We start from the raw sequence: 12,609 nt of genomic DNA on the forward strand, positions 1-12,609 counted from the left end.
AATGAATCTAGCTCACAAACTTCAAAGTACATGTTGCATTAAAGGTGATTGTGTATACAATTGAATGCTCCTTGTGTCCGCCATAAGGAGGTCCATTTATTGGCGGCACGGATTTTAAGAAATGTTAAGAAAAGTAGATGGAAAAAGTTATGGGTCTCACTTATATGTATTAGTTTTAAATAAAACGTGAGTGATATGAGTTAGTGGAAGATGAGAACCTATTACCATTTATGGTAAAAGGGAACCGAGACTTCTATTTGCGGACGGACTAAAATGAAAAAACAAGACTCCTATTCGCGGACGGAGGGAGTATAACTCATAACCTATTATTTGGAAAATAATGTGTTAGAGCATCCACAACCGTGCTCTTGCCAGCGGCACGGTTGTGGGCCCGGGCGGTACTATTCATGACTGCTCTCTGGCAAGAGCACAACACCCACAACTGTGCTCTTCCGCAAGGACGAGCACAATTAATATAAAATTCAATTACACAAAAACATTTTCATAATACTAAAATTCATTAAAAAAACCACAATAAAAATAACAAATTACAAATAAAATAAAAAGACATAATTAAAATCCTAAAAATTAAAAATTACATAATTAAAATACTAAAAATTAAAAATTACATAATTAAACTCCTAAAAATTAAAAATTACATAATTATTGGCTAATATAACCCGAGGAAGACTACGCATCCGGCGGCACCAACCCCAATTGTTTTTGGAGACCCAATATCATGGACTCGTGCGTTTGAAGTTGCGTGGGGGTCATAGTTGACCTATCGGCCATATTGAGTTGGGCCAAAAGGGCCCACAACGAGTTGTTCGGGGGTGGAGGTGGAACATAGGGTGCGGGTTCGGGAGCAGGGGCAGATGGAGTCGCGGCGCGACGTCGTTCGGCCGCCGCCTTCTTCCTACCTTGCGGTCGGCGTCGGGAACCGCTTGGTTGGGCATCGGGGCTACCCAAGTTAGCTTCGGCGAGTTGGCTAGCCACTTCTTCGTCGGCGTCGGATAGGGATGCCGACCGTGAGCGTTTGGAGGAGCCGCTAGAGGAGGATGTTATGCCTCCCTTATACTTCGGGTGCGTCCGCGTCTCCTGCCAAACGTTAAGATATTTGAACGACTTACCGTTCATGGATTGGTAGGTGCTCAGCGAGGCGGTGATGATGTCGACCTCGCTTCGGCCGCTCCCGGCATTCCGGGACTCCTGGATGAAATAGCCGTTGAACTTGCCAATTTCTTCGTTGGCTCGGCCGATGCAGTTGCGCACCATACTCTCGTTGCGCTCGATCGTTCCCGGCGGCCGGTGTGCATTGTACCGGCTAGAGACGCGCCACCAAAAGTGATAGCCGGATTGGTTCGTTCCAACCACCGCATCTTCGGAGATTTCCAAGTACGCCTTGAACAATCTTTCCATCTCCGCCGGTGAGTACGGTGTGCGGACACCGGCGCGAGATGGAGGATTCGGCATTTGGGAAGGGGCGCGAGGCCTAGGCTCCGGTGTCCACCCGTAGCGCCCATCGGAGGCACCTTGATCGTCGATTGGGTATGGCCGGTAGCCACTCGGAAAGCCCGAATCTTGGGTGAGAGGAGGGGCCGAATATTCCGTTTCCGGACTATGAAACGGTTGCGAACCGAACCATTCGGGGTTCCAACCGTGAGAGCCGCTTGGGTTGTCGTCGTTACCGGACATAGTGGTGTTGTAGGGTGTGAGAGGAAGATGAAAATGGATATGAGAGATTGATGATGAGAATTGTGTAGTGAAAGTGTGAATTTTTTGGAGTGAAATTGGGGGTATTTATAGATGAAAGTGTGTATTTTTGGGGTAAAAAAAATTAAAAAAAAATTAAAAAGTGGGGAAAAACGGTTATAAACGGATATAATTTTTTGGGGAAGTGAAATTTTTTTTTTTATTTTTTATCGATTTTTTTAATAAAAATCCGATTTTTAAAAAAAATAAAATAAAAAAATGTTTGAAACCAACGGCTATGCCGTTGGCGAATGGGAGACCGCCACGTATGCGTCCGCTGGCACGGACGTGCTCGATACATCGAGCAGCGCCGTGCCAGCGGCGCGGTTGCAGCGGTGGCGGCCCTTCGCCTTGCCGCTGGCACGGACGGCGGTGGCGCCAACCGCCACCGCTGCGGATGCTCTTAATAAATAAGTTGCCCATTATTTAACTTTAATATAGCATTATTAGCATGTTCGGTACTACTATCGTTTTATTATCTAGGAGGCCTGGGTTAGGCACACTATCACTAGCTTGGGCCCACACCAATCATCTCCACACTGGTCCTATCTATCTTGGTTTTATCTTTTCTGACATTTTTTATTGCTTCAATAACGACAAGAAAATTGGTACACATAAACCTTCATACCAATAAGACGAATAAATTGTACAAATCGATATTTGGTTTGATGTTATCATGTTACGAATATTGTTGACTTAATAAAATGTGACTAATATACAATAGTATAATGCTAGTATGAAACATGATTATATGATAGTATCTACCTATCAAATTCGTTAGTTTCCGTACTATTTAAACATTTGCGTTAGTAGCATCATAATATCAACCAAAAGATATTAATCAATAAAGTAAATTAAATACTATTCCGTCCTACTAAAAATGACTCACTTTCATTTTTAGTTTGTCCCAATCAAGATGACATATTATTAAAAATGGAACTTGTATCTCTATGTTATTTCTTAACTCTTATTTTATTCTCACTATTTAACACACAAAATAAAGTTGTATAAAATCCAATACCTCCAAAGGAAGAGGTAATCTTCCTTGGGACCGAGGAGTAATAAATAAAAAGAAGAGATTAGCAGGAGTGTATAGGTTCAAATATGTAGACACGTAATAAACACATACATAAAGGAGAAAAAATCAGTGTAAATGACGGTGAGAAATAACCATCATCTTCTTACTGGATGAATGATGTTTGTATCTTCTTATCAAATGAATATAATGCTTGTATTCGAATAATCCCATTATAAAAAAATTATACTCATTCGTCCATTTCTTATTCCTGGATTTTATGTGCTTTTGTCAAATGTGTATACACGTGAAATCATAAGCAAAATTTGATTGATAATTGTGTTAAATTTTGTGCATACGTGAATTCATATAGTATTAGTTTTTTATTGAATATGAGAGTTTTGCTCACTTTTGATTAAATAAGGATGAAATATTCTCCTAAAAATTTGGATTTAATCCTGCATAATGTAACAAAATTTTCGTACGTGCCGATCTAGTAGAATTCTGACAACTAAACATGAACTATATTCTATATAGTTGTACTCGTATACTTTATATCATCGTGAAAATTATTCTATTCAATACACGCAACGCGTGTGAATTGTAAATCTAATGCAATATAAACAAGCTAAAGCATTTGTTTCTTTTCAATCAATGGTCTATTCAATGTGAATGCAAATGATCGAGAGATTAGGTAGAAAATAAAATAGCAGAAATTTAGCATAATGAAAGCTAGCAGCAGCACACTTCCTCCCTCCCAAATTGAAGAAGAATATTTTTTCTTGATATAATCTATACAGGTTTCTTTCCAAACAAAGAAACGCACATCGAAATTTGACCTGAAAATATGGACACAGCAGCTCAAGCTACGGCTCTCCATTATACGGAAAAGAATTTTACAGTTCCTCTGGACTTGTTTAAATCTGCAAACCACAGCCATTACAAAAAACAGTGGTCACAAAATGATATTTAGCAGAAATCGAGCAGAAAAATGAAATTTTACAATACGACATTGTTCATAAGGATCAACAGGCAGCAGCAATCGTGGAAGGAGCTTAGCAGATTGTTACTAACCTAGATGGCTAGAAAGTTGTCTACTAAGGTAGCATCTATATATATAGATTAAGATTGATTGATTACATTTATTCTGAGTTGATAGAATTGACCGTGTTAAGCATAGGTAAGAAAATGACCTCCTTAAAGGGCCATCTCTCTCTGCAATTCAGCCAACTCATCGTCATCGTCTTCAACCTTCTTCGCTGGTTGCCTTCCAGCAGGCACTCGAACAGGAGCAGCAGGAGCTGTTGTTGCAGGTTGCAAGAGCTGTTCCTCCAGCTCAGCTCCTTCGAGTTCTTCGAGCTCTGCCTCCAATTCATCCTAGTGGAAGGAAATGGTTAACTGTTAAGTAATGCTAACATGGAATGGGGAAACAACAAGACAAACAAGTGATCAGAAACTGTAGCATACTTCATCAAAATCAGCTGCTGCACCAATAGGCGTGGATAAAGCTTCTTGAATTTGTTTCATGTTTTCTGTCTGCTCGTTGATTTCATCCATTGTCTTGTCCACGTCATCGATATTGCTACACCAGCAAATTCAGTAGAAAATATGAGGAAACATAACACAGCTCTCACCAGATCGAGGGAGTTGTATTTTGATAGTATCAAGGTGAAATGATATACAGTAGAAATCTTTCCCCCCAGCATGCATGACAAACCACTTTTTCTCCTCATCCAAACATGAATGTACACGGAAATATAATGTGTTTCCATGATTATACAAACCCCACATCGATTCCACATGAAAGTAATGACATATGAGAGGAGTCAACCCCTTACCTGATTTCTGGTTAAGTTAGGGCTCCCAAACTTATATGGGATTTTTATCACATGTCAACTAAAAAGTTTAGTTCATCCTATAAAAGACGATTCTAAATCATTATTGAGAAGGATGATAAATATATATGATGTGAAGCTTTTACTCAGTACAAAGTCAATGTTTCATCTCCAGTCAAAAACTATTACTATATCTTTTCTTTTCTTCTTGGTGATTCTCTCTTATAATTCAATGTTTGTAAAGGCTTTAATTAGAGTTGAATGAGGTAATCGAATCTGTTAAGAGCTAAAAACTCTACAGTTTCCAGTTCATAACTAGTTAACTTATACTACTCCTTAGCAATCAAAATATGTGATATGCATCAACATAACTTACGTTGCCTTCTGCATAGCCTTCATTGCAGCTGCTCCTGTTCTCAAAGCATCTACAGTTTCTGTGGTAGCTTTTGCTCCTTCTAGCATTATCATCTGGAAATAAAAACAGGCACGATTTAAAATAGGCCGCATCAGATAGAATCATTGACAGGTGAGCAGCATATTTGAAACATAATGATCACCTGATCATGAATTCGCAACTGGAAATTTCCAAGCTGTTCAATTTGTTGTTCATAAAGCCGTTTTCTCTTCAAACATTGTATTGCAGCTATGAACATGTTTGAGGAACTTTATTAATAAGGTATCACTTCAGTTTGATGAATTTAGTTAACAAGGTTACCAGCACCGATCCCAACAAACCACACTATGTTGTTGGACAATAAATATCTGAACGGAACTTGCTTTTTTAAGGAAAAGAAAACAAATCACACGGAGTATCTCTCTATGAGACCATAACCTAAATATATGTTTCAACATTTTTGCTCAGAAATTTATGATGAGCAAGAAGATAAAATAAAAGGTACTCCAAATTTTCTACTGAAGCTCCAAGCTAAACTTAAGCTCAAAGAGTTGGGTCAAAAGATGCATTTTCTACGTTATGTTAGGATGCAATCATGCAAATTGAATCACATGCAGTTAAAATAAAAGGACATAATCTTAACTCCAACACGCTAAAGTATGAAAACGCAAATCCTTCCCATAAGTTACCATCACTAAACCCTACCCCTTTTATTTTTAGCTCGAGTGAACTCTTTGGCCCTTTCAACTTCAGTTGCAGCCTTCTTCAAGAGAACTTTCTCTTTTTTCTCGAGCATTTCAAGAGTCTGCACATAACATTCAACATAATATACAGAATTGAATGCACAAATATACTAGTCTAGGAAAAATACTTACTTGAGTATATACTGATAAATACACAACAGAATAATAAAAATACAAAATACGAAACATAAGCATTAGATAGGTTTCCTAATAAGTCAACACTTATCAACATCATCTAAACCACAAGTTGTGACTAAAAGACACAAAAAAGTAATAAGAATACGAAATAAGAAACATAAGCATTAGATGGGTCTCCTAATTAAGTATCACTTATCAACATCATCTAAACCACAGCGAATGAACCAGGAAATGAGTCGTGAACAGAAATACAGCTCCAAGAGCTTCATAATTAAGATTTGTGAAACACGCAATAATGCAGTCGTGATCACCAAAAGACACAACAAAATAATAAGGATACATACTAAGAAACATAAGCATTGGACATGCCTCCTAATTAGTCATCACTTATCAACATCATCTAAGCCAAAGCAAATGAACCAAGAAATGAGTTGAAACAAAAAACAGCTCCAAGAGCTTCATAATTAAGATTTTCAAAAATGCAATAATTCTTGATCACCAAAAGACACAACAAAACAATGAGAATACAAAATAAGAAACATTAACATTAGATATGTCTCCTAATTACTCATCACTTGTCAACATCAACTACACCACAGCAAAGGAACCAATAAATGAGTCGTAATCCAAAAAATAGCTCCAAGAGCTTCATGATTAAGATTTGCGAAACACGCAATAATGCAGTCTTGAACACCAAATGACACAACAAATGAAAATAGAATACAAAATAAGAAACATAAACATTAGACATGTCTCTTAATTAGTCATCACTTATCAACATCAACTAAACCACAGCAAAGGAACCAAGAAATGAGTCGTAAACCACAAAATAGCTCCAACAGCTTCATAATTAAGATTTGTCAAAACTCACAATAAATAATACAGTCTTGATCACCAGAAGATACATATACCGATGCATGAAATATTTTGTGATATTCTGTTTACATGTCAGTCTAAAATAAACCAGGCTACTACAAGAATCAATATTCTAATTCAGTTAACCGATCGCTAAATATCATCAAAACTGAAAATGAACGAAATAAGCACTTAATATTATCACACTCATACAAATGCCAAAGCAGTAATAATCTAATTTTTTGCTGACACCATAAAATTAGGGAGGAAAGGAAAGAAGAAACTCACATACAACCTATACATATCAGATCATAGTTTCTGCAATAACTTCAAATTGAGAAATAAATCAAATCGAGAACCGTACCTCATTTAACTTATCTAACGTTGCCAGAGCATTCGTCTCTTGCTTAGGCTTTCCAAAAATTCTTGTAAACATCGTGGATGATTTCTTACCAGCTGGAGAAATATGAATCAGGATTGAATCTTTATATCCTGCTACAAAATCAAATACTCCATCAATTTGATCAACGATTGGCAATCACCTGGATTGCTTTCAAAATACAACAAATTAACCTGTAAAATATCTTCAATTACAACATCACTGACCTGCAAATTCAGCCGATGGAGAAATCAACCAGGTTTGCTTATTGAATAATTAAAGGAAACTGTTATAAAAATTAAAATAAAATGGATGGCAATGGCATGGACCCTTTTCGTATTTTACAATTTGATAAGAGGCCGAGACTAATGTGAATGGCTGTGATTTAACGGTGTGACAAACCAATTGAATAGTCCTATGAAGCAAGGAAATTGTACCCCTTAGTCATATGTAAAATGAGGACATTTTTCCAGAGATATCACTTAAAAATATCTTTTTCTATTTTTTATAACTTCATTCTTGCTGATAAGGTGGATTTAATTCTCCACTAATAATACCATAATTACTTTTTATCTCTCTTATTTTTATCAATTTTATATTAATTCTCATGTTGTTCCAAATGTTCATATTTTGATGGGAAGAGAGTATTAGTAAATGTTATGCGATTTTTGTTTTATTTAAATTTCATCATTTTTGGATATTGGGAATTTTGAATATGCCTATTTTTCTATATATTTAAATGTAAATATAATTAATATATTATAATACTCCCTTTGTCCACAATCATTTCTTCTTTCACTAATTTTGCAAAAAATAATATTCCATTCGTTCCATACTAGTAAAAACATTTCCTTCCAGCACAGAGATTAAGAAAATTTATGTGTAATGGAGTACTATTAAATAAAAAGATAGTACTAATAAAGTAGAAGAAGAGAAAAGGTATCTATACATATATAAAGGGTGAGTTTTGGCCATATTTTGATATATTTAAAAGTTATGGGATAAATTTGAATATTTATAAAATACTTTGTAGAAATAGTTATAGTGTGGAATTTGTATGTGGCCGTTATAGTTATAATTTCGTCCCTTTATGTTTATGAAATTATATTAATGTGGCTGTTACAATTGTGGTTGACCCTCCTTATTAGTTTGACAACGTGTTATGCTGTTAGAATGTACTACATTAGATTACTCAATAGAATGTAACTCTCATCATCTCATGAATATTTATTTAAATATTTTAATTAGCACTTTGGGAGCATTCAACAAATTTGTAACGTCTATTCTATTAATTTTATAATTTAAGATATTATAATTCTATGATCTCTCATATCTTAATTTTGTGCCTATAAAAGGCATAGAGTGTAGATGAATTACTCATCAACAAAAACATTCTCATTCTCTCTCAAGCTCTCAACATTTTATTGTATATTTTAGGAACATTGTATTGCTCAATTTTTGGAACTCCATCATGTTCATCGGTCCCTAGCAGGTTTGAGATGTTATATATGTTAGGAGGAAGTCGTTTCATCTTTGAGGATAATACGTCAATTTGAGAGCACTAACCGTGATGTAATTTGTCTTGTGGAAAGAGGATTTTTTTTCGACCAGACTTATAGTTCGGCTTATTTTATAATTTTCATTGTAATTTCCATTTCATTCATTGTTGTCTTTTTCTTTATTACAATAGTTAGAGTACCGCGTGTATATAGTTCGAGAATTTTTATCCTAATATTTTTTACAATTCTTAGATATAAAAGAATTGTAACATCCTTAACTGAAACATGCATAATATTTATCTTCATCTTTACACAATTTATTATGAGCATATGTAAAAGTAATAAACATAAGAAATACGTAAATAACATTATTTATTTTCACTTTTTATGAAACGGCGATCACGTATGAAATCGTGACATTCAATTCAAGAAATACCTTTCAACAAATTTAATTTTAGTATTATCAATTCAAAAGCTCTATTGAGATTTGATAGAGGTGAAGATAGATTTATTTGTGTTTTCGTGATTCTTTGTATAAGGAGTAGTTTATGCAATTAGTTAGTTAATTAGTTACGTACGTATTTTAATTTGATTGATCTAATTAAATTATTAAAATAAAGGCTTCCAATAAAATTATGTTAGACTTTATCTCTAATATAAGGATAAGGCGTCTTAAACAAAAGGTTAGTATTATTCGTTTTCGTATTATAAGTTGTCTTTTCAATAGCAAATGGCTCTCCTATTAACTCACTTATGACATATTCAGAATTTGAGGTATAAGGTGTGACAAAAGTAAAATTGAACGGGGGCGGAGGGGGAATTTTATTGATATTTGGCTCATTTGTTGGTCATGATTAGTATATTTTAAAGTTAAGGGTTTAGGATTTAGGTTTTAAGGTTTGGGTTTTTAGTGTATAGGGTCACTATATTGCAATCAAATAAAGCTCGACTAGGAAGTGTCTCACCAATGCAATCTTAAATTATTGCAACGTAAACTTGCTCCTGCAGTTATAACTCAACGGTTAATTCATATTTTCACAGAATTAAAATGCTTTTTAATTTTAAGTCTGATATTTAAATGTCAAGACAATTTATTAAAATGTTAACACAAATATGTGTTGAAATTTTAATGTGGTCGTATTGACATTTTTAAGAAAAGTTAGCATTTAAACGCACTCTTGTGGCCATGTGGGGTTAATGTGATTGAAAAAATATAATACAAAGTTCATTTCACAAATTTTATTTCGCATAATGAAATAACCCCCAAAATAGAATAAGTGATCAACAAGGTAAAATTGAACTGGGCCGTAGGGAGATTTTTATTGATATTTGGTTCATTTGTTGGTCATGACGAGTATATATTAAAGTTTTTTTTTCTTTTTTTAATTTTAATTATTTGATAGTATTATATTTATTTATTTATTTTTATTTTTTAAAAAATAAACTCCTATACTATAGATATGAGAAAATTACAACTGATGTCAAGAGGGCTCGAACTCGGCACCTCATGCAATAATGCCTAAGCTCCTTTCCGCTAAGACAAAGGCTCTGGACTATATTAAAGTTAAGGGTTTAGAATTTAGGTTTCAGGGTTTAGGTTTTTATAGTATAGGGTCACTATATTGCAATGAAAAGAAGCTCGACTAGGAAGTGTCTCACCAGTGCAATCTTAAATTATAGTTTTGGTTAAGCAATATCTTAATTATTTTACATTTCATATGCTACAAAGTTGGGGATTTTAAACATTAAAATTGATGATGGTCAATTTATTTAAGACAATTCTTCAGTTACAATTTACAGCCAAGCTTCAAGTAAAAAAACCTCTACTACCAGTAAGGATTATCAATTAAGCCGGCTCAGTCTAATGTATTGAATACAGATCTAAAACCCTCAAAATAGAATAAGTGATCAACAAAGTAAAATTGAACTGGGACGGAGGGAGATTTTTATTGATATTTGGTTCATTTGTTGATCATGATGAGTATATTTTAAAGTTTTTTTTTTTTTTAAAAAAAAAATTAACTTCATATATTTATATCATATATATGAAGGAGGAAATTACAAATCAACTCCTATAACAAGGAGGAAAGACAAATATAGGGTCACTATATTGCAATGAAATGCAGCTCTACTAGGAAGTGTCTCACCAGTACAATCTTTAATAATTGTTTTAAACAAAATTGCATATATGCTTATGTAAAAAAAATTGCCTTGAGGAAGCTTCATAAAGTAATAATTCCATACATCAATAGGAATCCACAACCTCTTGGTTTGGAAAAGTAAACATTAATCATATGGTGAGAGTTTGGAGATCTGAGGCTATTAATCTGTATGGCTTAAGAAAAATTAGTTTTACTTTTACAGAAATTTCAGTAAATGCATAAATACGAAGAAATGAGGATAAGTCTTTATTTTCGATGTTAAGGGGAAGATCATTGTTATATTCCTAAACATTATTTGAATTCAAGAATTTATACAGACATGAGAAGTTTGGTATGTTTGATTATTAAAAATCGATAATGATTGCATAATATAAGCATCAGATATTTTTTCCAAGTTTGTATAGGGAACTAATTGTATGAGGTGAATATGTGAAGCAAGATAAGATAACTTACCTTGGAGATCATTATTTAGATGAGATTGGTCAACTAAAATGGTTTAATTTCTTGGTCATAATGTTTCTCAATAAATTGTTCATTTTACGATTTTGGTCCTAAACACTGTCTTTTGAATTTTCGCATCCCTAACATTTCAACTCGGATCACAATCTTTCCAAAACTATTTTTTTTGGCAAATTTTAACGATCAACGTTTTTAATCCTGATTTTGACCAAATTACACCGTTAAGTATGATTAATTAACTCCTTAATTCATCACCCCATTTGCATATGTTAGGAAATTTATCTTCGTCAAATTATGGAATCCAACCACCTCTTGATATAATTTACTCTTTTCTTAATTATACTGTTGTTTATGTATGTTTGCCGGTTTTGTCTTTATATTTAAAAGATTTAAATTAATATTTATAGATTATTAATAATATATGAATTTTCATTTCATATTTATGATGCATAATAATTTGATATTATATACGACAATTTGAAAGAAAATATATTGAGCCGTGCATCGCACGGGAGTGACACTAGTTGAGAATAAAGTAAGAGAAAATGAAAAGTAAGAGTGAGAAAATAACTCTACTAAGTACTATGGAACGGAGGTAGTAATAATAAATAGTTAAAGTGAGAGAGAATGTAAATAACAGAGAATATTGTAGAGAAAAATTCTTCTATGTATTATACACTCTCTTACTTTACTCACCACTTTAATTATTTATTATCATTTTTGCAAAACGGGTGTAAAAAAGAAACGACCCAACTACTTTAGGACGAAGGGAATATAATCATATTTAATGTATAAGAATTATTAATGTTCATAATATTTCAAAATGACCATGTGGTGGAGTGGTAGAGGTGTTGGTATTTAGAGATGAGGTCATATGTTCAAGCTATAACAACATCAAATTTTAAATAATGAAAAATCGGTTTTCAGTTCATAGTTGGACTGGTCCGATCGGCCGGTTCACGGCGGTAACTAACTCAATGTTTTGCAAAAAATGCAATAATCATTTTTATTTCTCATTCAAAACCGTGCATGAGACATTCATCTCATCTTAAATTGTTCCCGATCTTCCCAATGGACTTCAAATGAGTGTTTAAATTTTCAAGAAAATTTGTGTGATGTTTTTAATAAAATCCACGATATTGGGTTGAGTTGAAGAAATCAATTATTGGGGCTTAGCAATATACAATATTTTGCTAAAATCATATTAAAATTTAAACCAACAATTTTATAAATTGTCTGTATTTAATTATGTTATAATTCAATTTTGTTTTTCAAAACTAGAAGGAAACTTCTTTATTCATTCTAGCTCACCTTAATTGAAGTATTTTTCTAGCATGAATTTTAAAAAAAATATATTATGAGATATTGAAAATAAAGA

The 12,609-nt window shown here is 33.7% G+C and overlaps 1 protein-coding gene across 3 annotated transcripts; it reads right to left on the reverse strand.

Annotated features, from left to right (window-relative positions):
• Positions 1 to 3,387: 3,387 nt before the first annotated feature.
• On the reverse strand, positions 3,388 to 7,499 carry LOC121780334 (vacuolar protein sorting-associated protein 32 homolog 2-like). Of its 3 annotated transcripts, none has more exons than XR_006045999.1 (8): positions 7,339 to 7,499; positions 7,097 to 7,224; positions 5,702 to 5,801; positions 5,160 to 5,245; positions 4,979 to 5,070; positions 4,235 to 4,349; positions 3,908 to 4,144; positions 3,388 to 3,690 (listed from the first exon to the last, which is right to left on the reverse strand). XR_006045999.1 is itself a non-coding variant. In XM_042177907.1 (8 exons), exons 2-7 carry the CDS (start codon positions 7,166 to 7,168, stop codon positions 3,965 to 3,967), a joined length of 645 nt encoding a protein of 214 aa, XP_042033841.1. In that variant the 5' UTR covers positions 7,169 to 7,224; positions 7,339 to 7,499; the 3' UTR covers positions 3,388 to 3,690; positions 3,961 to 3,964. The 3 variants fall into 3 exon arrangements, 2 of the variants coding, with proteins under 2 accessions (XP_042033841.1, XP_042033842.1); XM_042177907.1 differs by having other exon boundaries at positions 3,961 to 4,144; XM_042177908.1 differs by having other exon boundaries at positions 3,961 to 4,144; positions 7,097 to 7,227; positions 7,339 to 7,497.
• Positions 7,500 to 12,609: the final 5,110 nt, after the last annotated feature.

Source organism: Salvia splendens, chromosome 19 (genome assembly GCF_004379255.2).
Source record: "Salvia splendens isolate huo1 chromosome 19, SspV2, whole genome shotgun sequence".
NCBI classification, from domain to species: domain Eukaryota; kingdom Viridiplantae; phylum Streptophyta; class Magnoliopsida; order Lamiales; family Lamiaceae; genus Salvia; species Salvia splendens.